The 26,982-nt window shown below is 45.8% G+C and overlaps 1 protein-coding gene across 4 annotated transcripts in view; it reads right to left on the reverse strand.

Moving 5' to 3' along the window:
- Window positions 1–26,982, reverse strand: part of FRMD4A (FERM domain containing 4A) — a 350,000-nt gene that overhangs the window by 51,209 nt on the left and 271,809 nt on the right. For all 4 annotated transcript variants that reach the window (XM_023548905.2, XM_010590718.3, XM_010590719.3 and 1 more), the window contains exons 12-13: window positions 10,572–10,648; window positions 5,304–5,442 (exon numbers count right to left, since the gene is read on the reverse strand). In XM_023548905.2, the coding sequence (XP_023404673.1) occupies window positions 5,304–5,442; window positions 10,572–10,648 (216 nt within the window). The remainder of the gene's footprint in view (window positions 1–5,303; window positions 5,443–10,571; window positions 10,649–26,982) is intronic.

Genomic DNA, 26,982 nt, shown 5'->3' on the forward strand with positions numbered 1-26,982 from the left:
TTTACAATTACATTCTCAAGAGTAATTGTCTTTAGTAGAACTATCTGCTTTAGTGATTGCCTTCAGTGAAAAATTCTTTGCATTCCGACAGGTGTGTTTGACATTTACTTCCCCTGCCCCAGGAAATCAATTTTTGTACTTAAGGCAAAAGCCTTTCCCTATAACATGAACTTCATGAAAATAATTACAAATGTTAGTATCAGCCACGCATCTGCTAATCTGTCTTTCTGTGGCCACTGGCCATAGCATGCACATGGATAGAATTAGTCCACGGTTACAATTTAGGTTTCCAGATACTTCACGTGTTGTTCAAGGAGCCCTGTGGTGCAACTGAAAGTCTGGCAGTTAGAACCCACCCAGGGTCTCTACAGGGGAAAGGCCTGCACCACCAGGGCTCCTTCCAGCCCAGAAAACCCTACAGGGCAGTTTTACTTTGTGACATGGAGTTGCTACGAGTTGGAATCGACTCGAAGGCACCTAACAACACCACCACCACGTCTGGCCTGTGTGAGACAAGATCTTTCCCATGTACAGGAGAAAACAGGCACAGAGGTAGATTATGAAGGCCATGGAGGGTACGTATTCTACTGCCTCCGCTCTCCTTTATTTACAGTCTTCCTCTGTGGCCCAGTGCCAGCCCTGGTGCCCTCAGCCGTCCAGCAAAGGCTGCTGTCTCAACACCTGTGCCTCTGCCCTTTCTCTGGCCTAGACATTGTTGTTGCTGTTGGTGAATGACAACGACTTCCGACCGCTGTGCACTTTCCTCACGTTAACACGATGAAAAGTCAGAGGGACAGAAGGAATGCTGAGTGTTTTTGCTTGTTTTGTTCACCTTGGTATGAACTGGCTTCCTCTTCACCCTCTCCAGCCCATTGGTCTTCCCTCTACTTATGTCTCCTTTCTGACCTCAACTTTTTTCCTTGCATTCAGAACCTGGCCAACTTCAAGAAAGGACTTCCTTGTTCATGAAATAATCTCGGTTTCCAGGCCCTCTCAGCATTCTGGCTTGCAGCAGAAAGCAGGAAGGACCTTTTATTTCATTTTGACACAGCGTATCAATGGCACCCATCTGGTTGAGCTTTACTCTCCACGCAAGCATAGCAAGCACAATCCATTACTTCCTTTCTTTCAGCACTATTCTTTTACCAAGGCCAATGCTTTAATGAAAAGGAGCCCCCATCTAGAGTTATGTAATAACAACTCATGGAGACACTGACCAATATACAGCAGAGTGGTGAAGGACCCAGGCTTTGAAGTCAGACCTTGATTAGAATCTTGGTTCTTTCCAATTAATTATTGTTTGACCTTGGGCAAGATCCTTACCCTCTCTGATACTCAGATTCCTGTTTGTGAAATGGAAATCTGAAAACCCACTTCACAGAGCTATGATAAGGATGGATGGAGATAACATATGTAAAGGCCACTGGGATTGGGATAGGGATTAGATATAAATTGGGGCCTTGTAGTAATTTGCTAAATGAAGTTAGATTAACAGTTGATACTGTAGAGATCTCATTAAACACACAAAAGACCTGCCCCCACTCCACCTCCACTCCTTCCACACATTAATCTCAGATGCCAGAAAACGTACATACGGAAAGGGGAGCAACAGATCTGCTTTCCAAAAGAGATTAGATTCTTAGAAGCTTTAGGACACTATCTGACTCTCTCTGGAATGGAAATATCAGGATGACCTAACAGACTCAGTTGAAGAAACAGAGCTAAGTAGAAATGACTATTGATGGGAGATTCTCACCTTGTAAAGTCAACTCTCTGGGCCTACCCAGAAGGCATCTGCAAGTCTTGCTATGAGGGCCTTGCCCTATAAATGTAACTCAGTTTTATTATTGCTATTCCATGAATGAGGTTTGTCTTCTTCCATTGGAATGAAAAATATCAGACTGGATTAGGAAAAAGAGTGAGAGACAGTGAGGCGGTAGGGAGGCAGAGACAGAAAGAGAAAAGTTAAGAAGAAGGAAAGAGTTGTGGACTGGGAGCCAATTTAAGAAGTCCCCACCTTGACTTCAGAGGATAAGTGTCTGTTTACTCTAAACAATTTGAGCTTTCAAGTATTTTCCTCCAAAGTCCACAAAACATTCCTTGGCTCTGGGCTACAAAGGTTGCTGGGACCTAGCTGACAACAGTTCGGATCTTTTGGGACAGCATATATAAGTCACCAATTATCACTGGTGCCTGCATAGCCTCTCATTCTGAATGAGCAACAGGAAACCAACCAGTACACTAGGTCCTTGGTGATGGAATGGTCCCTTGATGGCAATGTGGGGGGAGCTGATGATGTGAGGGCCAGAGAGCCAGAGAGAGGGATAGAGACAGAGAGAGACTGGTTTTCTTAAATGATTTGCATGATGACCATGAAAGAAGAAAATAACCGAGTGCCAGGGAAGGAACATGAAACTTCTTGGCTACCCCCCTTGCTGACTCAAACCACTAGACCACACTTGTCTCTCTGGGGTTGATAAACACCACTTGGGAGGCCTGGGCTTTGCTGAAGCGCTTCAGAGAAAGGAATGGTTGGCAAGGCACCATTCAGTAGAGTGTGAAGCAATGACCAGTATGCCAGCCAACAATGGCTGTTCAGAAATAGTTTAAAGCTTTTCCCCCCAAGCCTGTCAGCCATCACTCACCCTGAGGCCATTCTGGTGCTTATGTAAAGACCAACATTCCAGAAACAAAAAATGTTCTAATGCAATTCCTAAGGGAAAAATTTTTTATCACCTCTGACTTAATTTGGGGACCTTTTGCAGAGAATATAACCTTTATGAAAGTGTTGGCCAGGGAACAGTGTGTGAGATTAATAAGGATAATAATAAAAGATAGCACCTATTTCCTCAAGCAATTTCATAAACATTGTGTCATTACTAATCAATAATGTAGGTCAGGAAAGTCCTTTCTTGTTCTCTGATTGGGGAGAACAAAGCACAAACAATAAAAGACTTGCCCAGCTCACAGAGCTGGAAAGCAGAGTCTTCCAGCTTCCAAAGAGGGGAGCTTGTTCCTCACCTGTTACTGTAGGTCGAGGAATTGGTTCCTTTGAGACATGCAAGGGCTCTGGAGTCTTTGTGAGCACTCCAGACGTCCTGGGGAAAAGCTTTCCTCCTCGTGGGAGTGTGTGGATTTCCTTCTGTCTCCCAGGGATTACTGAGAGGGCAGCAGAACTTTCCTATTGCTGTGGGCATTTGGTTTAGCCTCTTAAAAGACATTTTTTGTTAATAAGTGATCTTTGAAAATTTTTGAGGTTAACTTGTTGCGTCAGTGGCTTGACCTGTAAGCCTGTTGAATAAAGGCTTTTCCAAACACAGAGTAAGACCATTTTAGAGAATGGGGCTAAAGAGCCCTAAGAACAGGCCTCCTAAGTTACCCAAGAGTGGCTCTGTGCATAAAACCAGCATAGGGAGGAAGAGCTCGAACAGCTAATGTTGTACTACCCTTAGAGTCAAATACTCTTTTCCTTTCCCCCTTTCAAAGTTGTGGTATCCAGTTTGTGTGAGGTCTGCCCGCCAGAAGAACTGGCACTAGGGTTCAGGAAGATTGCCAACCTATCTGCCCCTCACCACCCATCACTGAACAATAAACCCAAAAAAACCTGTTGCCACCGAGATGATTCTGACTCATAGCGACCCTACGGAACAGAGAAGAACTGGCCCATAGGGTTTCCAAGGCTATAAATATTTACAGAAGCAGACTGTCACATTTTTTTCCTGCAGAGCGGGTTGGTGGATTCGAACCGCCGACCTTTTGGTTAGCAGCCACGCACTCAACCACTGCGCCACTAGAGCTCCTTCAGTAAAAATACAGAGGATAAAATCAATGTTCTAAGGTTTTGACCTCCAACTCCTACCACTGGAGAGAAAAATGTTGACACCCACCCAATGTTTACTATATAAAGCATGAGTCAAAACACTTTGGCCCTGTTTCCTTTAATCTAATTGGGCTTCAAATTCCTGTGCCAATGCCCGTCATCACCAGGAGAGCTGCAGAATGCCCTCTCTTCTAACAACAAAAATATTCCACTCTGTACTTATTCACTCCAGATAATGATCAAAAAAGGGTCAGGAAGAAGATTTAGTAGGGGAAAGAATGTGTTACAAAGACAGTGCCTTCCACATGAGAAAAGCCCTGATTTAAAACTCTATTATAACCTGAGTCATTGTTTCATTTCTTCTTCCCCTGTTTTCTATCTTTCTCTTACCTCTCACTTCACCCCTACTTTCTCCTCCAACTCTTTTCAATGCCCAGGAAAGGATAACTTCACCCAAAAGGAAAATACAGCAGAAGAGAAAGCCCCAAAAGCGCACCCATCCAGTGAATCTTGGGCCCAGTAAGCCTGGGTCCTCCTCCAGAGAGCTCATATAATAGGAGAAGGATCTCACATGGGTGGTGGTACCAACTAGCCCAGCTGCCAAGGTTTGTCTCACTCTATATTTCCACCACCCTCGAAGTCAGCAGGATCCTGAGAAAGGTGCAGGGCCCATCTTGATAGGGCTTTTTACTTGAGGGATAATGAATAGGAGTGGCTTGCGGGAGGAAGGAAAGGGGAGACTGGGAGACAAGACAGGAGGAAGAGGGGGCTGAGTGTTGATATAAGCTGTGTGTGAACCAAGGAGATGTCATTCTCCCACCCACCAGAAAACGTAGCCATATGTGTCTGGATTGGGGGTGGGTAAAATCTTCCAAGGAGGATGACTGTTTACCAAGGCCTGAGGCTCTAGGTCTACCTTAGAGAAACTGGGCTGTTAAACTTTTTTTTTTCCACTTTTCCAGTTTTGCATTTTTAAAAAATGGAGTTGGCAGTTGGAAAATCCTGGAGGCTACAGAGCAATTACCCTAAACAGTTAGGTGGTGTCTATTAGCTGAAAACTTTTTTTTTTTTGTCCTAAAAAGAAAACACTCTGCTACTGTTTAAACTCCAAAAAGCACCTGAATGCTTGCTCCTAGGAGACCTTCTTGAGGGTCAAAAGCATGGTCAGAATTCCTCACGGGCCCTAGAGTCAATGGCCTGGGCAGCTCTGGTTGGGGTTGGGTCTGACCCCCTTGAGCAGGATTCCTGGTACTTGCCCTCCTGAAGAACGAATCTCATTCCTCCCACCTACAGCCCCAAAAGGCAAGTAGGCACCTGTGTGTATCTCAAGGCAAGGGACACAATGCGTCCCCCATCTGTCCAGCTCAGCATCCCTGAACTGTCAGATTCATACAAGGACCCTAGTATGCCCTTAGGCATGCTAACACCTTGGTGAAAGGCCTGGTCACCATGGTGTCCCTCCCAATCCCAGGGAAGGACTTACCTTACTCTGCTTTCTGTCCAGATAGAACTGGTGTTGGCTAATGGCCATAGCCCAAATAGACTTGATTAATGCTGGGCACGCATACCACGTGTGCACTGCAATGCCGCTGTGTCCAAATGTCCTCCTTGTCACCGAAGCCCTGGGGAGGCAAGAATCAGAAGGTTCAACCATATCTGCCAAGAAAGTCCATTTATCAGCCAACAGCTTTTATTGAGGACCCACTGGTGTGAAGGTAAAAGACCAGATCACAAAGATATAGGATCACACACACACACACACACACACACACTCACTCACTCACTCACACGTGTGCTCAGGGAAACTGGAGTTATTTACTAACTCCTCATTTTTTTTTTTTTCAGGGTTCAGAATTGATGCAGCCCCTGCCTTGTCTGGAATAAAATGGGTCATTCCCGGTCACTGGATGGTCCTGACTGATCTTCAGCTCCTGGGCATTAAGCCAACACAAACTTTAGAGACAGAAAAAGACAGTGTCCTTCATTAACCAGGCAATGCTGCTTAGGGGGAAGGATGAGTAAATTCTTGTCTAACTGCCACAGGCCACAACACCTAAGGGAACCATGACTTCTTAACATTACTCTGACTCAATGTCCCTTGAAAGATGTGGCTATTGATTTCAAATACATTCAGAGGGCAGGGCAGAAAGAAATGAGCCCAGCCACCAATCCCCACCCATTTCGACCTCTGCCTTTATGTTTATTTCAACATGGCATTAAAAAAAGCAGCAACAGACTAAAAATGGAGAACACAGGTCCTAATGTACTTCACCAGATTAATGGAGTCCGGGGAGAAAAAAAGAGTTATATGATCATGTTCTCTGTTAAGTATATTTTATAGAATAAGTGGATTATTTAGAAAGTGAAATATGAGCGTGCGTGTGCACGAGCACGTAGGACAAGGTAATGGGGAGTGTGGGGGGCCCTGGGGTATGTGGACTATACATGAGATGAAAAACATTCAGGTGTTCTCAAGACTGAGATACCTAATTTGGAAGAAACTTGAGGCAATCAGGCTTGTGAATATTGGCATTTTGTTCAGTACAAATTTTCGCTTGAAGAAAATTTAAAGCGATTTCTATTATCTTACTTTGGGGGCTACGGCTTAAAAAAAAAAAAGTGTGTCTTTCTCATACTCACTTTTAAGGAGGGGAGCCCTGGTGGGCAATGGCTAAGCATTCAGCTGCTACCCAAAAGGTCAGGAGCTCGAGTCCACCAGAGGCTCCTTGGAAGCCCTGCGGGGCTGTTCTACGCTGTCGGACAGGGTCACTGTGAGTTGAAATTGACTCTACAGCAGCAGCAGCGGGGTTGGTTTTTTAAGGGGGGCTTCAAATCTGGTGGTTAGTTCATGACACTGACTCTAGGCAGGTTTTCCCCTGCTTTGGTTAAAATAAAAGTTAAGGGAAAAAAAAAAGCTCATGAAAGAGCACACGTTTGAAAGAAAATAACTACAAGGAGGCCAGAGAGAAATGGGGAGGAATCTCCCTGTCCTGCATCTCTATAGATTTAAAATGAATCTGTGATCTGAACACCCAGTTAGGCTTCAATAGCAATTGTTGCTCCTGGGAGTAAGCCTCCCCTTACCCCCTACAAACATTCAATTCAAAAGGAAGAGTAACTTGAAGTTTATTTTGGTAAAGGGAAACAGTTTTAAGAGGTTAGGTGTTGACATTTTTCAGGCAAGGTAAGTGTGGATGAGTTGAGAGGCTTGTCAGGTCTGGGGGTTCCCCAGGAGCATCTAAATCAGATACTCTGAGAATTTTTCTCCTGAATCCACTCATCTTTCCCTTAGGCCCTTCTGACCCCACCAACCTTTCTATTTTGCATTAGCCTTAGGAACTGAATATCTGCCAACTCTAAAGGAGGGCTTGGTGGTTCAGTGGTAGAATTCTTGCCTTCCATGTGGGAGACCCAGGTTCAATCCCCAACCAATGCACCTCAAGCGCAGCCACCACCTATCTATCAGTGGAAGCTTGTGTGTTGCTATGATGCTGACAGGCTTCACTGGAGCTTCCAAACTAAGATGAACTAGGAAGAAAGGTCTGGTGATCTATTTCTGAAAAATGTCCAAAGAAAACCCTATGGATCAAAACGTCTCGTTCTGTTGTGCATGGGGTTGCCATGAGCTGGGTGCCAACTCGACAGCAGCCAACAACAACCAAGAGCCCAGATACAAAGGTAGGCATCAAGTTAGGACATTTAGAACAATTCCACAGCATCTTCTGTGCTCCTCATGGAAAGGACAGGAAGGGCTGTGATCAAACATGCGACCAATCAGCTCAGAAAACACTCTTTGCAGTGACTGATTCCCCTGTAATCACAATTTCCCACTAATTACACCTTAATTAAACAATTATATCTGGCACTACCCATCCTATTACTTGGTTCTGGCTCCCTTCCTCTTTTACAGAGAGGAGCTGACCCCTGAACACCATCCCAACATACCATCAATTAGATTAATCTTCCCTGCTCCAAAGAAACAAGGCACCAAGCAATAGGATGACACATCTAATTTCAAAAGCAACACGAGGCAGTGAAAAGAAGAGTGCTCGGTGCATTGTTGCCTCTGGGTGGATTTGAACCGCCAACCTTTTGGTTAGTAGCTGAGCACTGAACCATTTGTACCACCCAGGGACTTTTAATTAAGTAGTCAGCCTTAAGCAAATGCACTTTCCTTGCCTCAATGTACATTTGGAAAAGGTGTCTTTAAAGCTGTAGTCACCTTGGGTTTCACCTTTGACATCAGGTAAGTCACCTTCCCTGGGCCTTTCTCCCTGCCTCTCGTCATGCTAACCTACCTGTTTCTAGTAACAAGGGGGACTTAGGACCAGTCTGTCTAGGAGGGGGAATGATCATTTCCTCTGCTCTGGTGGCCTCTGAGATCCTTGCATTCCCTCTTTTCTCTACTCCAGACACATGCTCATCTCTTTATTTCACTTGAAGAGCATCAGCTGTATTTACCTGACCAACATCTTTGCCCACCTGGAGGGTCTGCCTCATTTCTTTAAATCCTAGTCACCCTTTGACGTTCAGCTTAGACCTCGCCTCAGCCTCCCCTGACAAGCCTGGCCTCTGGTGACCTTATCTTTCAGCATTCATGGTCTGTGCCATTTGGTACTTTGTACACACTGCCTTGCGTATAGGGTAGAGGTAAAGAGCATGCACTTCAGAGCCAGACTTCCTGAGTTCCAATCCTGGCTCTACCACTTACCAGCTATCTCTAACAGAGAGCAGGTTACCTCATCTTTCTATACCCCGCTGCACCTAACACAGTGTCCTGAACGCAGAAGCTACTCAACAAATATGATGTGGATCATTTTGTTTTAAAGCTAAAAAGCCCAGGTTTGAAGTCCCTGGATTGTACAATGGTTAACATGCTTGACTGCTAACCAAAAGTCTGGAAGTCAGAGTCCACTGGAGTGCCTAGGAAGAAGGACCTGGCAATCTGCTTCTGAAAAATCAGCCACTGAAAACCCTATGTAGCACAGTTCTACTCTGCATGCATGAGTCGGGGCTGACTTGATGGCAACTGGTTATGTGAGGTTTGTACCCTCTCCTATATCCCTGGGTCTTGGGAAAGAAAAGGGAACTTAGTATTACATCACTGATAGGGTACCAGACCCGGAGAAAACACACACACACACACACACCTCCTCTCTCTCTCTCACACACACACGTGAGTGCATGCTCACAGGCTCTCTAAGAATTTGTCCAAGGTGTCTCTGAGTTAGGAGGATTCTCAACGGAGCCCAGATATGGAGATTCCGTCTATCCTTATGTGCACCCCTTCAGATGATCCAGTTTTTGACTTTTCTCTGTCAAACATCCCCTTTCTGCATCTGACTCATTGTGATGAAATTCCTTTTGCTCTTTTCACTTGTAAGTTTTCCCTCCTCTCACACATACTCCTCAGAATCTGGTCCCAAACAGCTCACCTGGGAAAATAACTCTGAGTTTCTTTTTGGTTGGGATATTATTTTTGCCATGTGCCGCTCCCCCACTGGCCTACACAAATGAGTTCTTGCTCTGTGGAGGCAGAGGTCTTTGGACTCGGCCACTCTTCACAGGATGCCAAAAAATGCTAAAGATGTTCTTCTGCTTTAATAAGATTGCCTTTGCCTGATGTCAGAGACACCAAGTCTCTAAACGTTTTCTGGTTGCTGGTCCTCCAGTCAGCTGTGTGGCACAAGATAAGCTCTAACCCCACAAACGGAGTGGTTATTTCACACAGATTACATGGTGTGAGCATCCTGTCAGTCTGCTGGGTTATCTCTGGCTGCAGGGACAGAGATTATACTGCACGGGCCTGCACCCACTTGCTGGAGGGCTACATCTCGCTCTTGGGTTGACAACTCCCTGGGAGGAACAGCAGCTTGTTCTGAGATACTCAGAAGCCATGTGTAGGGTGGAGCTTGTGCTAGGTTCCCTTCCAAGGCCAGCGCTGGGTGTCAACACTCTCTAAAATCCACTCTTACTCTTTACAGAGTCTAGTCTTTCTACTGGCTTCCCAGGGCTACTTTCCTGTAAATCCATGTACGATCCTATCTAAAGTCCAGGTGTCGGGCCCGTTTGTAGGGACTTTTGCTGCTGTCTATGTTAGCATCTAATTCTAGGCCCGCCAGCAGACAAAGAGAGGGAAAGCAGTGGTCTGAGCTGCCCAGAGCCCCTTTTACGCAGTGCTTGCTGCATTCCACATGGGGACCCTATTGTTTGGCATCTGGCTTAGAGAGCATAGATTTCTACACTAATGCTCTCTGGGATATAATGTTGGGGTGGGGGGAAAGAAAAATAATTGTATTTCTTTCACATCCGCCCACAAACTCTAAACACCCTAAAATTACAGCTGGTGGAATAAACGCATTTTGCACAACTGCTTCATTTGCAGCTCTCTTTGGTGTTGCCAGTCCCACCTGAAGCACTCTCAGAAACTCTATCAGGCAGCACGGTAACACAACTCCACACACAAGCCTGGAACATAAGCAGCCAGATGAGAAGGTCAAGGAATTGCTAATCTCTGTCTCTCACACACACTCTTGAACCCTCTGTATTTATCAGCATACACAATACAAAACAAAGCTTTACTGTCTGATTTGCACTCCATTCTCCATAATCAACCACCTTCCCCTCCCCCCGCCCTCAAACAGAAAAGGAACAATGACAGCACAAAAAATATTAATGTACATGACACGCCAGGCTAGAGTCCTGTAAGTTCCATGCACTCGGATAAGAAAAGGAGACTTTTCCAGCTTACCTGCGTGGGTCATGAACTTCCACTGAAAACTTCTTTTCTCTGAAATACAGGTTTTCCAACTGTCTCCATTGGAATATCTGGACAGAAAACAATGCAGTTTAAGTTGAGAAGCGGGGTGGTTCACGGCTGTATTCCTCCCTTTGCTGGTTAACTTTTAAGGCCAGAAGTTTCCTTATCAAAGCACAGACCATACGGTTGTTTGCGTCTCTGCCTCTTGCTTGAAGCGTGTGTGCACACACACAAACACACTTGCCACTTCAAAACTGGGCAACGTGGGTGTGGATTTTCCTGCAGGTCTCTTAACGGGAACAAAACAAGTTCTTTTCAAGTCGGTCCCCTCTGGCTCGCCTTTGTTTAATTTTCCAAGACAGTTCTTAGCGTTGCAGACTTTTCCCTCCAAGGAGAGGGAGCAGAAGTGAGCAGAGAGGAGGGCGGGCAGTGGGCGCAGAGGAGAGGGAGCGAGAGCAGAGGCGCTCTCAGGAGGCAGCAGTAGCCATCTGCGTGTAGTGCTGAACCAAGCTTCCTCCTCCCGAGTGCTGAAATGGGAAGGCGTTCAAATTCCCAGCCTCCCATCGGGACTCCACTTCCTGCCCACTAATGTGTAAGCGCCTCGGACTCGCCCTGGCCTTCTGAGCAGCTCGCAGGGCGGAGGCTGCTGTGACCTTATTTCTGGGTAGGCAACTCCAGATAACAATGTGAGCCTGTCAAACCCATTCTTCTTTCTGCAGCACAAACCAAATCAAGAACTGTGTGGCTGGATGGACAGCTGCAGCCAGAGGCTGCCTTGGCTTGGGCGGGGAGGGTGAGGAGCAGGATGGACGCTGTTTTGGAAAGCGGACCGTGAACAGAGCTCCTACCGCTGCCCACTGGCTCTCTCAGGTCCTTCCTCCCTCGGCGGCTTAATGAACAAGCTAACTAGGACTGATGGTAATGTTTGGAAGTCATTAGGGCTGCTTTAATTGCTCTAGAAATAGGGCTTCTTTCATGGGATGAAAGAGAAAGTTATTTAACCCTCTGGGAAATGTCAAAAGACGTTGCAGTTATATACAAACACACTTTTATTTATATTTGGTGGATGCTGCATCACCTTCCATATACTCAGAATTTGAGTTTATGTTACTGAAAAGAGGGTAGAACAGGACTCCTGTTCTTGGCATTCCCCGTGGGAGTGGCTGTTTCCTCCCTGGGGTCCTCCCTCTCTCTGCTCACTCAGTTGAGGCATATACATTTTGGGATCTCATCTCAGACCCAGAATCCTGGCACCTGGAGCTCCTGGTTTTCTCTGATCTGCTCACGTTTTCTCCACCTTAAAGATTAGATGGCAATTTCCCTGCCTCAGATCCACCCCGCCTTCCCAGTCCAGGACACTTCCTAGTTCACTCCTGACCAAAGGACCTCACCCCAGGTAAAGCTGGGCTGGAAAAATGAATTGCGTCTAGAATGGCTGCATTCTTTTATCTTTCAGATCCTGCTCTGCAGAATTTTAAAATTATTTTGTTTATGTAAGTAACAGGGAGGAAGAGATCTAGTGTGTTTTATTATAAAGCTACCTTTTTTCTCTGCAGCTTGGAGTTCATTTCACTCTAAAGCTCAAGAACACGGTACTTTTCTTCCTCCATTCCAAGGGGGTGGAGAGACGGTTCAAGGTAAGCAAAGGACCCAAAGCCCTACACTGCCTTACACAGCTTTGTGTCTTGTCGCAGATCAAATGATGCCTCGGAGCCTGAACTATCCAAATACGCAGGTCTGGGTCTGATGCTGCTCTTTGATGCTCTGCTACTCTATATGCCACAGTGGAAACACCCAAAGTTCTCTCTGACCTCGGTGGTAAGATATTTACAGATATGCCACTTGAACTTACCTACAGTCACAAAAAAGCACCAGAATTAACAAGACTCCATGACATTGGTGCCACGATCCAGAGGTAGTGAACAGAACAAAGCGGTCAGGCACACAGGCTTTGGAGTCTGAATGTATTGTTTGAATCCAGTCTCCCCAACTTCTAAGATGTTTGCCCTTAGACAAGTTACAGCATTGCCTCACATCTCAGCTTTCCCATCTGCAAAACTGCAATAATGGCCCCTCTCAGGTAGGTAACATCCACAAGGCAAGTAAACTATCTTAGCAGTAACAGATCCTTAGCGCAGTGTGGGTACAAAGTAAGCACTCTGAACATTAAAGCTTACTATTATTTCCCAATTATTCCCCCAAATTCTGGCAAATAAAGAGAATAACTCCAGAACCACCAAAATAATTCTTTTCTTAAGTTTCTTAACTCAACTCCTCACCTTGGGGTTTAAAAAAAGAATTTGATATTTGCGTGGTGGGAATCTTTAAGTAAGTGTACAGAATTATTCTCTCTCTTTTCCCTTTCCTCCAAAGAAAGGGGTGGATGATGCTAGACTCTGTGGGGAGCCTCTCTCCTGTAACCACCTGGGGACAAGGCCAGCTTCACCGGTATGTGATCTGTGCAGGTGCACAGGGCTCCATGCTCAGAAGCTCCCCATGCTTGATTTAATGCTCTGGTGTCGCCATCTTGAAATTCCTAATAACGTTTGAACAAGGGGCCCTGCATTTTCATTCTGCACTGGTTCCCACAAATTATCTAACTGGTTCTGTCCTCGCAAGAGCTGCTGGTGCTGGTGGGCTCCATCCTGGGCTCAGCAGCACCTGGGGTAAGGTGTCTACCCCCAGGGAGGTTGGCCTCCCAAGCCCTCCAAGAGCTTTCTCCTCTCAGCCAGGAGGAAAAAAAGCAAAGCCTGCTGTGACCATGCCTGAGAAAACCTCACGGGTGCCCTTCATTTGAAGCCCCTTCCTGCCTGATGAAAACCCCCTGGAGTAGAATGCTGAGAGTGGTTGGTCCCCTAGCAACCTCCTCCCGCCAGCTCCTTGCAAAATCAAACACAAACCAAGCCTTTCCTTTAAGTGCTCCCTGATGCTGTTCGGCGTGGAGAGCCCTGCATCTGCCAACGAGTCCAAACAAAACCATCTGGGCTCTGCTATGGGCCTCTCCACGGCCACTGCCACTGTAGCTGCCAGTGAGAAGGTTCTGCAGATGACTTCTGTCTTTGGCGCTGAACCCTGAAGTCCTAGCTCCCCGGCATCTCTCCCTAGGATGACTGACTGTAGACATTTTTGTTACACCGTGTAAAGAAGTGGGTTTCCTGTGATGTCTATTCTAAGCTGGGATCTTTTTTTTTTTGCAAATAAAATACCCAGAAGGGAGGGTGCAAGTGAATGGAATGAATGGGCAGTTTTTCAGGATAGGGTTGTTGCATCAGGACATTACAGGGTCCCAGGAACCTAAGAGAAGGTTCTCATCTGGGAATGCTGGCCTTGTTCCTTCCTCCACATTTAGGGAAGACAGAGGAGGCCGGGCAAATTGGGGAGCAGGAGTATGAAGGCAGGGGTGACAAGGAGACGTGTGGGAGCAGTGGCCCCAGTCAACAAAAGAAGGCCATTTGCAGCCAGGGAGGCAGGTGCTTGTGTGTAGCAGCATGTGCTCTTCAAGGTGGTCTGTGTTGTTTCTGTCCACTATGCCCTGGTGCCCCACAGTTTGAGTGCCTGCTAAACACCCCACCTCTGCAGCTGGGGCTGGTTCACAGCATAAAAACAGGCCAGTAAACAAAGACAGTAGACCCTGAATCCCCCTTTCACACAGGGAGCTTCCTAAGCCAGGCTCCAACTGAGCTGGTTGCTCTGTTGTCTGTACCACTCCAGGGCAGCCACCTTCGTGGCCCAGTCTGGCCATCAGTGCAGCCACCAGGACCCTGCTACCAGATGCAGACACCAATGTAGGACACAGCAAACACACACCTGATCGTCATCAGGAATGGGCTGATCCATCAGGATTTTGCATAGCTTCTTTGGCCAATTATGGCCAAAGAGCTAATTAAAAGCTAAAACAGGCGATTTTATCAATAATCAAAAACCAAAAAAAGTGTAAACCCATTGCTGTTGAGTCAATTCTGACTCACAGCAACCCTACAGGACAGAGTAGAATTGCCCCATAGGGTTTCCAAGGAGTGGCTGGTGGATTTGAACTGCTGACCTGAAGGCTGGTAGCCAAGCTTTTAATCACTGCGCTACCACGGCTCCTCAATAATCAAAGGATTTATTAATTAATACCTATTAAATCCAGATCTTTCTAACGTAGTTCATCTGGGCATCTTTAACAAGCCCTGCAAAGGTTTTTTCGTTGATCTTTTGGCAACCCCCAATAAGAGTTAGTGGGAAATTTTCTTTCTCTGGTGGAAAATGAGGCCCAGAGAAATTAAAGAAAACTGCCTAGGGCCACATAGCAAGTTAGCCAACAAACCAGAAACAGAAGTCAAGGGCACCTGGTCCATTACTCTAACCTCTAACTGTGTTTCCTTTCCACGGGAGTCCTCCAATTAGTGGGAACAGCTCTTACTCACTAATGGGTAGTTAACTTTAAAAGTTGGAATGAAGTTTACAAATGAGCAACAATGTAGCTGCAAGGAGGAAGTATAAAATCAAATCTTTTCGTCCTGTAAAATTGTTTTTCTCTCCTTTTCTACTATAAACTATGAAGAGTATGAACTCCTTCTCTTGGAGACCTGGCTTCCTCTAGTTGTCTACATAAGGTGTAGTCAGTGGCTTTCAATCAAGACTAACAGCCGCAATAATCATGACTGAGAAAAACCTTAATAGTTTGCACTGAAAATTGAAAATTTAGAGAAGCCGTCAGGAAGTGGCTTTACTGAGCCAGGGTCTGTCACCATGGTTGGAACCATGGCTGGTGCTAGATGTGGATTCTTTATTTCTAGCCTAGACTTAAGTGATTCCCACTGTGATCACAGGCCCTTCTCTTCCCCTTTCTGGGCCTCCATGTCCTAATGTATAAAACAAGAGATGGGAACACGTTCATCCCACAGGGAACACACAAGAGTGGCTAATAAATATCCCGTCTGAGCCCTGAGTGCAACAGGGCACGCTGTAAATGCTTAATGAGCAGGACCTGCTCTCCGGTTCCTATTAGTGGGTCAGTGTGGATTCCTACATCCTGTGGTTGGGACAAAAAAGGGCTAATGCTCTCTGCTCTTTCAGAGTGGGTGAAGGTAGCAGACAGTGAAAGGGACCTTGGCTCCATCAGACGTCATCCCCAGCAAGCATTTACAGAGTGCTGGGATAGCATGAGGGGCGGTGGAGTCTCTCAGGTCGATGTGGCCTCAAAGCCTGGAGAGGAAGCTCGGTCTAGGGGCTCCAATTCTTGACCAGGACTTCAGGGAGCCTTGTCTTCTTCCTGGCCCTGAGGGTGAGTCACCAAGCCCCTTAATGACCTCCCTATGAGTAACTTCCTGCCTCATCTGGAGGGGCCATTAATACAGAATCACAGCAGTCATCTGGCCCTGCCACCCCCTTTTACAGACAAAGCAACTCCAGTCAAGAGAGGTTAAGCGACTGCAGAGGTTAAATAAGTGATTGATGTCAGGACCTAGAGTCTTATGATTTCGGATCCTGGGCTCTTTCTAACACACCATGAAGACCTGACTATGAGTGAGAGCAAAGTTATTTCAAGCTGCTGGTTAAGTTACCGATCACTTCTTTAAGGACTCTTGGCAGTCTAAATGGCATTGTACACTTTGCAAACACCAACAAGGTGTTCTCCTATAAGAGGATTTGATTCATGGACAGTGATCATCAGGCTCAGAACAAAACATACAGACCAAAAAACTCACTTTATTATTTCATTTCTGCTCTGTTTACTTTCTAGAAGTAGGACTGCTCCTCATTAATCCCTAGGTGTATTTATTAAAAAAAAAAAAAAGAAGAAAACAATAGTTGCCATCAAATCGATTCCAACTCACGGCAACCCCATGTGTTTCACCAGCAGAACTGTGGCCCACAGTGTTTTCAATGGATGATTTTTTGGGAAGTATATCACTAGGCCTTTCTTCTGAGGTGCCTCTTGTTGGACTTGATTGTCCACCCTTTCAGTGAGCAGCCAAGCATGTTAACCGTTTGCACCACCCAGAAAATCCAAGTGTATTTATACCTCCAGCAAGTAAAAATGAGTTGCTACATGTCTCGAAAGGAGTCCCGGTGGTGCACCAGTTAAGTGCTTGGCTGCTAACTGAAAGGTTGGTGGTTTGAACTCACCCATTGGCTCTGTGGGAGACAAGACCTGGCCATCTAATCCTGTAAAGATTAAAACCCAAAACCAAACCCAGTGCCATCGAGTTGATTCCAACTCATAGTGACCCTATAGGACAGAAGGGAACTGCCCCATAGAGTTTCCATGGAGTGCCTGGTGGATTTGAACTCTTGACTGTTTGGTTAGCAGCCATAGCACTTAACCACTACGCCACCAGGGTTTCCCTGTAAAGATTACAGCCTAGGAAACCCTATGTGGGCAGTTCTACTTTGTTACATTGGGTCCCTATGAGTCACAACTGACTCGATGGCACCTAACAACAACAACAACACACATCCTGAGGGCTGCAGGACAAGAGAAGGAAGTCTGCAGGGCCTGAACTGGGCAGAGTTGAGAATGTGAAAGCACCACCCGCAACTCCAAGCTGTGCGTGAAGAGATTTTTATCGGGTGCACCTTGATGAGGTTCTGTAATTGGGGCAAAACCAATCTAGGGAACAACAGACGCAGACGTAAGCTGTCAGTGGGGTTGACATCACATGGCAGGGATTTTGTCAGTTGGACAGGCATTCAGTGTATTTTACTTTCTGCAAAAAGAAGCAAGGCCCTTGGATTTTAAGCAACAAGCTTCCCAACCATTCAAGCAGTGAGGGTCTACTTTGTACCAGCTTATGCTAACAGGAAAGGGATAGGACAACATGTCTAACACATGTTTACATGTCTAAGGAGCTTACAATCGAGCTGAGAAGACAGGACTCACACCAAGTTGATTTTTCATGAAATAGTAATTAACTCCGTGATGAGCTGACAATCTATGGTTTCCACACCAGGCTTTTAGAACTTGTCAGGGGCTCTGACATACCTTATGAAGAGATGCCTCATGCTTCTGTTTCAAGTAATCAAGATTCATGATCATCCTTTCCTCTCTATTGTTAGGGTTCATCATTTTTAGGGGCAAGATCTTTAGCTTGGAAGTCTAGAGCCCTGACTCAGTAAGTCCCTGTACATCTCAGCCTCCTCTTCAGTAAATAGAGGGGCAGCCATTCCTACATACCATGCACCGGTGGGGTCAGCATTGTAAATCCAGAGAATGCCACACTACTACTCTTCAGAACTTAAAAATAGTTTGTTTTAAACATCTCCTACTCATGGGAGGAAACTCTGATGGTATAGTGGTTAAGTGCTACGGCTGCTAACCAAAGGGTCGGCAGTTCGAATCCGCCAGGTGCTCCTTGGAAACTCAATGGGGCAGTTTCTACTCTGTCCTATAGGGTCACTATGAGTCGGAATCGATTCGACGGCGCTGGGTTTGGTTTTTTGGGTTTACTCATGGGAGACAATGCAAAGTACAATTACAAGCTTAGTTTTCAAAACCATACCACCTGCCACTTACTGGCTGTGTCTTCATAGCAAATCAATTTCTTTGTGTCTCATTTTTGCAACAATAACACTTTCCTCATAGGGCTGCTGTATTAATGAATTAACACATATAAAAAGCTTAAAATGGTACCTAGTACATAATGAAAAAAAAATTTTTTTTTTTAATTTTTTTGAGCACTCAATAAATAACCAATTGCCATTGAGTCATTTCCGATGGTTTTCAATGGCTGCCTTTTTGGAAGTAGATCACCAGGCCTTTTTTCCAAGGCACCTCTGGGTGGACTCGAACCTCCAACCTTTCAGTTAGAAGTCGAGCACGTTAACTGCTTACACCACCCAGGGACTCCACTCAATAAAGACTATTATTATGTCCTTTCCACTCCATCATTTATATGCTGGTGTTATTCTTCATTTATATGCTGGTAAAAGAAAGAAAATGTCGGCATATTTTCAACACTTATAACCTTATAGCACAGTTTGTGTAATTTTCTCTAAAAGGCATCTAACGTGGTGCCACGAGCACTTTTGCATCTTAAAAAATATTTTCAATTGCTGTTTTTTTTTTTTTTTTACAATGCAAGCATAAGCCTAATCCAGCATTCTCATTCATTGCATTTGTGCTGGAATTTTTTGGATTCTCTTTGAACTCACTTGTTCTTAGTCTCATCTGGCCAGTTTCCAAGTCCACTGAAATTTTGACCAGAGACGGATTTGAACATCTTCCTGCTACTACTTTTAATCTCAAAACATCCATCATCAGAAGAAAGTATCCTGTTGTAACATGGCTCAGCATTACGCAGAATGCGCTATACCAGGAACCGAATCAGGCCCTCCAACATACGCAAACTGCTCACAGATCACTAGCTTACAGAACGGGTATGAGTTTGTCCTTCATTGTTGTTGTTAGGTGCTGTCAAGTTGATTTTCGACTCTCAGTGACCCCATGTGACAGGCTATAACTGCCCTATAAGGCTTTCTAGGCTGTAATCTTTACAGGAACAGAACCCCAGGTCTTCCTTCCGGGGAGCCACCGGGTGGCTTTGAACCGCCAACCTTTCAAGTTAGCAGTAGAGCACGTAACCACTCTGCTACCAGGGCTCCTACATAACCTGCTCTCAAAGAGGGCACTGTGGCATCTCTTTTCCTCTGAGATGGTCACATACCCAACAAAGAAAACAATGGCTGATTTTTCTCCACAGCCAGACCCACTAATGGAATCAAGATGTTCCTCGGGCCAGTTCCCTCCTCCTCACTGCTCAGACAGAATACGCTCTGCTCTACATTGATTTAGTTAATTCAGTGACAGATGGCCAGAGCACCAGGCCTTGACCCTTTAATGGATGGCATCTTTTTAACCCATGAAAAACCTTTTAGCTTCCTCTGGTTTAAGAGTCATTATTAGGGAAAGGGAGACAGAGGTCAACAAGTACTTAACAAGCCTATGGAGAAACAGGCCATTTTATTTTTCCTCCCTGGACTTCGTTTCCTTTTTTGTCCCCCTAGAGGGCCTGTATATACATTATTTTCTTGTGTGTACTTTCGCTTTTCTTGCAAAGAAACTTCACCATAAAGCCTTGGCAAATCTAAACAGTCTAAAGAGAAGCTGAAAGTGTTCACCCTTTCTCATCCTCTGCCTCCTGGTACAACTTGTCTCCCCAGAGTGTGACTTGCATTCATGAGGGTTGTGTCTGAATGGCAGTGATGCTATCTGGGTCCAGCTTTGGTTCTTCTAGCAATGAGCACCGGGACCCTGTGATGCACAGCTTAACCTCCCTGTGTTCCAGTCTGTTCTTTAAAACAGCTCAAGGCTAAGGATGCCTGCTATGACTTAGCTCAAGGAGCCCAGGTGGTGCAATAGGTTAAGTGCTTGGCTGCTAACAGAAAGGTCAGCAGTTCAAAACCACCAGCAGCTCCATGGGAGAAAAGACCTGGTGATCTGGCTCCGTAAAGACTACAGCCTAAGAAACCCTAGGGGACAGTTCTACTCCGTCACATTTCAACTCAATGGAACACATACCAACAACATGACTTACCTCAGTGGGATGGTTCAAAGAGGAGCTCAGTGAGCCTGAGAAGTAATTGGCACATCTAGGGACAGGAATTTTATGATGGTCCATTTCACCTGTTATGGCAAAGACTTATCTCTTTTCAGATCGTTTTAAAGTTGTTTTTTTTTTTTTTTCCTTTTTTGAGCAGGTTTTCACTACTTTGGCAGGCAAATTTTGAGGGAAACTTGTATTTTTTGTATTGGAGGGGTATGGCAGTTGTCAGCACTCTTATCCCTGGCAGCTCTGTCCAGAGGTCTGGCATCGTAGAAACACCCCTGGCCCCCTTTGTGGAGATCATCTGACTCCGTGGAAGAAGGAGACAGAATGGAAAAGAATGGGTTGGAAACCAGAGATTCAGGTACACACTCGTAACCGAAACCCGGCTTTACCAAGCTAAATAACACAAACAACAAAACACTCTATCCTAGTTTTATCTGTGTGGAGCGAAGTAAAAAAAGTTTAGCAAACTAGTGCGGGCTCTTTGGAAGTAATACTTAACAGCAGCTTGTTAGAACCCACTGGGCTTCAAGAGTTGGCCACCCTGCTGGGGAGGGTAAGTCCCAATGTTATTGGCTTGCAGACCTTGGTTTTCTATGGGCACCAGGAGGGAGGCAGAGTCTGCTTCTGAGACTTCAGGTGTGAGCTCCAGGCTGCCTTAGTTGGAAAGCACCCCAGGGAGCGAGGCAGTGGAGTGGGCTCTGGGCCTGGGAGTTGCAGCTTGCTTTTCAAGTCAGGTTATTGCTAGGAGAACACTGTGGTCCTGCTGGCTGCTCTGCAGTGTTGGCTGCAGACAGCAGAAGAGGGGTGCCCAGGGGCCCTCTCCACTGTCATCTGGATGTCTTGCTGATGGATCTCACCCCTCAGGGTCACCTGGGGTGGGGCAGGGCAGGGCGGGGCTGGGGTGAGGGGCCCTGGTTGACAGATTTTTCTCCATGATCCCCTTGTTGGAGCAATTCCATGTCTGCCCACAATTTTTCCTTCTCAGAAAGAAGACAGGTGAGAGAGTGTCTTCTACGGGTGAGGACCTCAACTCTAGAATTTCTGTCTTTCCAGGAGGGCTGGTCCTATTTAACCCTCTCATGGGTGAGTTATTTTAGTTTTATTTTTTGGAAATTTTTAGTGATGCCATGTTTTTTCACTAATGGAATGGATGCTGAATCATTGTTCGTTGGTAGTTTATTATTTGAAAAAATGGGGTACCAACTGCAAGCGGGACATATCAATCCCATATTCCCTGAGCACATCACACACATGGGACACAGGGTCCTTAGCACATCACACTTCCTGGTCACACTTATTAAACTTTCTAAAAATACACAAAAATACTAAATAAACATTGCACTTGCTGCACATGATTGTCATCAGTGTGATTCAGAGTGGGCCATATTGGTGCCACGTTCCATGAAGCACACCACACTCGTGGCACATATCAGTCCCATGGCCCACAAAGTGCATCACAAACTGTTGCCACCCCAGAAATAACTCATTTACTTGAATATTTCCGAATGCCAGTAACCGTACCTTCCTAGTAACACAAAGGAAATAGTAAACATACTTGCAAGCCTTATCTCGCTGTACAGAAGCCAAAAGACACAAAAGTTTCACACAATCACTCCTCCGGAAGCACCCCCTCATACGAATGGCTCTCAACACTCAAATGTGGCGTAGACCAGCTTCCTTGCTTTTTAGGCAGTTGTACCAGTATCTGCCAGGATGCCAGAACGTACTAAGTGGCTGAAACTCTCCAGGGGTGGAAAAATGTAACACGGGCATATCTATCCCCTGGTCCATGAAAGGGTTAAAGCTCTGGTTCCTTTTTCTCTAGAGGGCTTCTGAAGGAGGCGGCAGGTCAATTTGGGGAACTGTGCTTTTGGGGGAGGTCTGAGGGTAAAGTTTACACTCCTACTCGGCAGCCCTGACCCACTTTCTTTCCACCAGGACTATCCCCAGCTCCCCTAACCTCCCAATTCCAGTCTGGGCTACTACTCTCAGATATTCCTATATGTCCTTCTGCCCAAACAATTCTTCTTCTGTGTTGTTATTGGTTTTTTTTTACTTAACAATTTTTCCCACCAGATTATAAGCTCCTTGAAGGTATTTTCTTGGTATCTAGCACAATGCCTAGGGCATATTAAACGGAAAACAAAAAAAAAAAAACAAACTCATTGCCGTCGATTCTGACTCATAGCAACCCTATAGGACAGAGTAGAACTGCCTCATAGAGTTTCCAAGGAGCACATGGTGGATTTGAATTGCTGACCTTTTGGTTAGCAGCTGTAGCTCTTAACCACTACACCACCAGGGTTTCCATGTTAGGCATTCAATAATTATTTGTTGAATGAATGAATGAAAAGCTTTATGAAGTAGGGATTAAGGCAATCAAAGTTCAGAGAGGCTGTTACTTTTTCAAGGTCACACAGATGATAAATGGAGGGAGCTGGCATTTGAACCCTAATCTGTCTACTCAAAATTCTGGTTACTATTAAGACATGAAGAATCTCCAGTGTTTGAACCTAGATTTTTTTTGTTAAAAATAGATTTCTAAACTGCAAGAGATGTGGCAATAGGGGAGTTAGGGCAAGCCCCAGGGGAAAGAACGGTAGAGTCGAAAGCAAGGAAGCACAGCCCTTCTTCCTTCTGGCAGCTCTGTCGGAACTCAACTCTATTCCAGAGTGAACTGGGGAAGTCCACAATCTCCCAGGAGCTTGAGTCTGAAACTGGAATCCTACTCCCAGCCTGGAGTGACTCCTGACAACTCATTTTACCTAGAAATTGCCTGTGTCAGCCTGAAGCTCTTTGTTAGGAAAAACCCAGGGCAGGCCTTTACAGTAGGGCCTTCTAGGAGTTCCTGGGTAGCTCAAATGGTTAAGCACTTGACTATTTAACCGAAAGGTTGGCAGTTTGAACCCACCCAGAGATGCCTTGGAAGAAAGGCCTGGCGATCCACTTCTGAAAGGTCACAGCCTTGAAAATCCTGTGCCGTTCTACTCTGCACACATGGGGTCACCATGACTTGGAATCAATGGCAACTGGTTTTTGGCAAGTAGGATCCTGTAATCCCACCTGCAGTTACTGACACTGAGCCTGTGGGTGGTAGGGAATGAGAACTGGTTATAGCATTGTTCTGGCTGTGCTGGGGTCTGCTGTTAAATAGGACCACAATTTCTCGAAGAACGTTGATTCAGCCTGGGTTTCCCCTTTGAATCATGCTCATTAAGAAGAGAAAACCTCACAGAGCTCCCTAAGTATCGCATGGTTCAGCAGAAGCAAGCTGTCGAGATCTCTGAAGTCAAGAGGTTACCGGGATTTAACAAGCAGGATTTCCTAACCCAACGCTTCCTGCTTCTAAGAAAGGAAAGGAGCCCAGATTAAACCAGAATTGTTCAGTCATCTGCCATCCTCCAACAATTTGCTCTTAATGTCCAATTACTACAGCTTTTTGGTTCCTTTTGGTCCAACGGACAAAAAATAAATTCCAGACAGAGTCAAAATGAGAGCAATTTTTATGCGTTTATTTTGCAACTTCGTAAGCCATAAGAGGAAACCCTGGTGGCATAGTGGTTAAATGCTACGGCTGCTAACCAAAGGGTCGGCAGTTCAAATCTGGCAGGCACTCCTTGGAAACTCTATGGGGCAGTTCTACTGTGTCCTATAGGGTCGCTGTGAGTCAGAATCGACTCGACGGCACTGGGTTTGGTTTTGGTTTTTTGGTAAGCCATAAGAAGTTACAGTACTTCTCTCTTCCCTCCGTGTCCCTTATAAAGGTTTTAGCTTTTTATGTGGGGCTTTCTCAGGCTCTTCCTTAATGAGTTACACTATTTATACCTCTATCTACGCAGCCACTCCACACATACAAACAGAAGTGTCTTCCGAATTAGCACTGGGTGACCATAGTCCTTCTCCTTAGCAGCCTCTCCTGACAGAGCCACCATTTGGCTGAATTGTTTGAAGGCTTACCCCACTCAGGAAGGAGCACCCGTGTGGGTACTCACCGTTTTGACTGGTAAATCCTAATCTGGGTTAACCATAAACCACAGATGGTCTTTGGTTAAAATTCAATAAAACAAATTACTTAAAAGGACTAGCAGTTCAGGAATAAAGAGAAGCTGCCTGACCCTCAGCGTACCCCTTGTCCACAGGAAGCCCCAGCCCTGTTAGCCGGCTCTCTGACCAGGGCCCTCTTCTCATCTGCTGTGGTAGCCTCTACCGATACAATGCACCTCCTCCAGCTTAACAGCCTCGGGTAGTCAGGCAAAAGCACAGGGCACTCTCTTCTCCCGGCGTGTGACCACGCAATCTCCCACAGAGCCCGATGGTGAGAAATCTGGCCAGGGACCAGTTTTTTAAATGTTTTTTCAAACCCCACAGCTACAAACATAAACTCAATTACGTACTTCAAAATACACAGTGTGCACAAACACACTCATCGAAATCCAGTCAGCTGTGACTTCTAATGCTCATTAAAGGTGGGGCTGGGGTTTGGTCTCCAGTCAAAGGTGATAGCTAGAGGAGGCTGTACTCCAGAGTTCCTCCAGGGCGTTTCCCTTCAAAAGGCTGAAAAAAACCCCATCATACAGACGCTGAGCACACTCTAGGGAGTGTGGGGACCTTGAGGACTACATTACATGCCAGTACACACTTTCCAGATTCTAAGAACTGGTTGGTGAAAAGGCTTCCAAAACTCCATGTAGCCACCAGAAGCACCCACTGGAAATGCTAAAGAGAACGAGAACTGGGTGGTTGGATGGTCTACTCTTTCACTGGCTAGGGCTCCTTGAGGAGTTTCCCAAAATGTTGGCCCAGCACAGGTTTATCATGAATTATGCTGTCTGTGGGTAACTACTCAATTGTATATGGGCTGGCTTTCACTACAGCCACAGGATATTAAAATGGGAGTGGTAGCTGAGCCCTTAAGATGATCAATATCATTAATGAGAGCTGGGAGCAGACCATCCAATGGGAAAGGCTAAAAAGTAAGGGGCCTAAGAGCTGGTTAGATCAGTGACTGCAGGCCTCTGTCTGCCTGGGATAGCCCTGGGTTATATCTGTTGTCATGGTGTTATTATTAACGCATGCCCGCTTTCACTCTCAAAAGTGTCCTGGTTTGGATATGATCACTCTGTGGTTAGGTGAGTGGTAGAAGTGGCGGTTTGGAGGTAGAATTCTCCCCTTCCATGTGGGAGACCCAGGTTAGATTCCCAACCAATGTACCTCACGCACAGCCACCACCCGTCTGTCAGTGGAGGCTTGCAAGTTGCTAGGATGCTGAACAGGTTTCAGCAGAGCTTGCAGACTAAGATGGGCTAGGAAGAAAGGCTTGGCAATCTACTTCTGAAAATTACCCAATGAAAACCCTATGGACCACAATGGTCCGATCTGCAACCAATCTTGGGAGTGGTGCAGGGCCAGGCAGCATTTTGTTCTGTTGTGCATGGGGTCACCATGAGTCGGGGGCTGCCTCAACAGCAGCTAGCAACAATGACAATGATGGATAGATGACTCTGAAACCCGTTATTCATAAATGGGGTATAAAATATTTAGGAAGATGGAAATGGAGAGAGACTATTTAGAGGAGAAGTCCTTGGGAGAAAGATGTGCTGTGATCTCTTTCCCTCTGCCCAGAGGGGGAAGGTGGAAGATGCCAACTGTTCACCTCGACCCTGGTAGCGAGGGTTCATTAGGGTCACCTGGAGCACTTCAGAGGTGTCCCCTGACGTTAGGGGCCCCTTAAACTGCTGCCTAACTCCTGGCTAGCTGTGGTCAGATGAGCTGAAGGAGAAGTGCTTGTATTCAGAGAGGCTGAAATGCCTAGTATCTACTGGGTCAAAGGATGCTTCAGAGTGTCTGTGGACAAGAGGGGGTTCCGTGGGAGAGATAGTTGGTATGGGACTGTCTAGGTTCTGCCCGAAAGGACTTCCTGGAGGAAGCCTCAGCAGAAGGAAGCCAAATCTATCACCAGGCTCTTAGGGGCTGTGGAAGGAGTAAGTAACCATCTAGAGCACAGAAGCATTTACCTAGCTCAAGAGAGCCACAGGTAACCTGTTCCTGATGGGCAGATTATCCAATTGGCAAGGTAAGCATAGTGATCAGTGACATGGTGAAACCCCTGTGAAATTGTTCACCACAGATTAGTAAATAAGCACAAGTAAGCCCATGCTTACTTTGCTTACTGGGTCATCTGCCCCTGTCAGGGATTGTGAATTTGAAAAGAGGCTTTGATTCTGCAGGAAGGTTCTGTCCGGTTGGGAGAGAGACAGATGCCAGCTATAACTAGATGCAGAATCTTTGATGTGGGGAAAAAATGTGGAATTGTTTATTACACATGGGCCTGGTAAGTAAGATAAGCACCGTGCTTACCTAGCCTACTGGATAATGTGCCTGGTGGGTTCCCAGGAATGGGACGGGGGTGTCCCTGTAAGAGAAAGCCTAGGTTTTAAACCTGCCAGGTTCAGAGTGAGGAGCCAAGTTAGGAGAGTGGAGAAGACTTAACTTTAAATCAGATTTGGAGCTTTAATTGCTGTAAGGGACTGGGCATTCTCATTTCTTAATAAAAACCTACTTCAATGTTTATAGTGACCATGTGACTTCCAACTACCTGAGAGTGATCAGCAAGCTCAGGGACAGCCGCCTGTGTTTTTATCTAGGGACAAGGGAAAAACCAGCTCTCCAGGGAATGCATTTAAAGGGACAGTGTGCGATCAGAGTTCCCGATTGCATCCCATGTGCTCAAAGTTCTTGTTACACTAGCTGAGTCTGTTTTTTTAAGCCAGAAAGCCCAAATCTGTTCATAAGTCATTCCTGGTCCATGGTTCCTTTTGGAGTGGGTGGGTCTACTGGATGCTCTTCTGCAGTACTTTGGGATCTAG

The sequence above is a fragment of the Loxodonta africana genome, chromosome 4 (assembly GCF_030014295.1).
Source record: "Loxodonta africana isolate mLoxAfr1 chromosome 4, mLoxAfr1.hap2, whole genome shotgun sequence".
Taxonomy (NCBI): domain Eukaryota; kingdom Metazoa; phylum Chordata; class Mammalia; order Proboscidea; family Elephantidae; genus Loxodonta; species Loxodonta africana.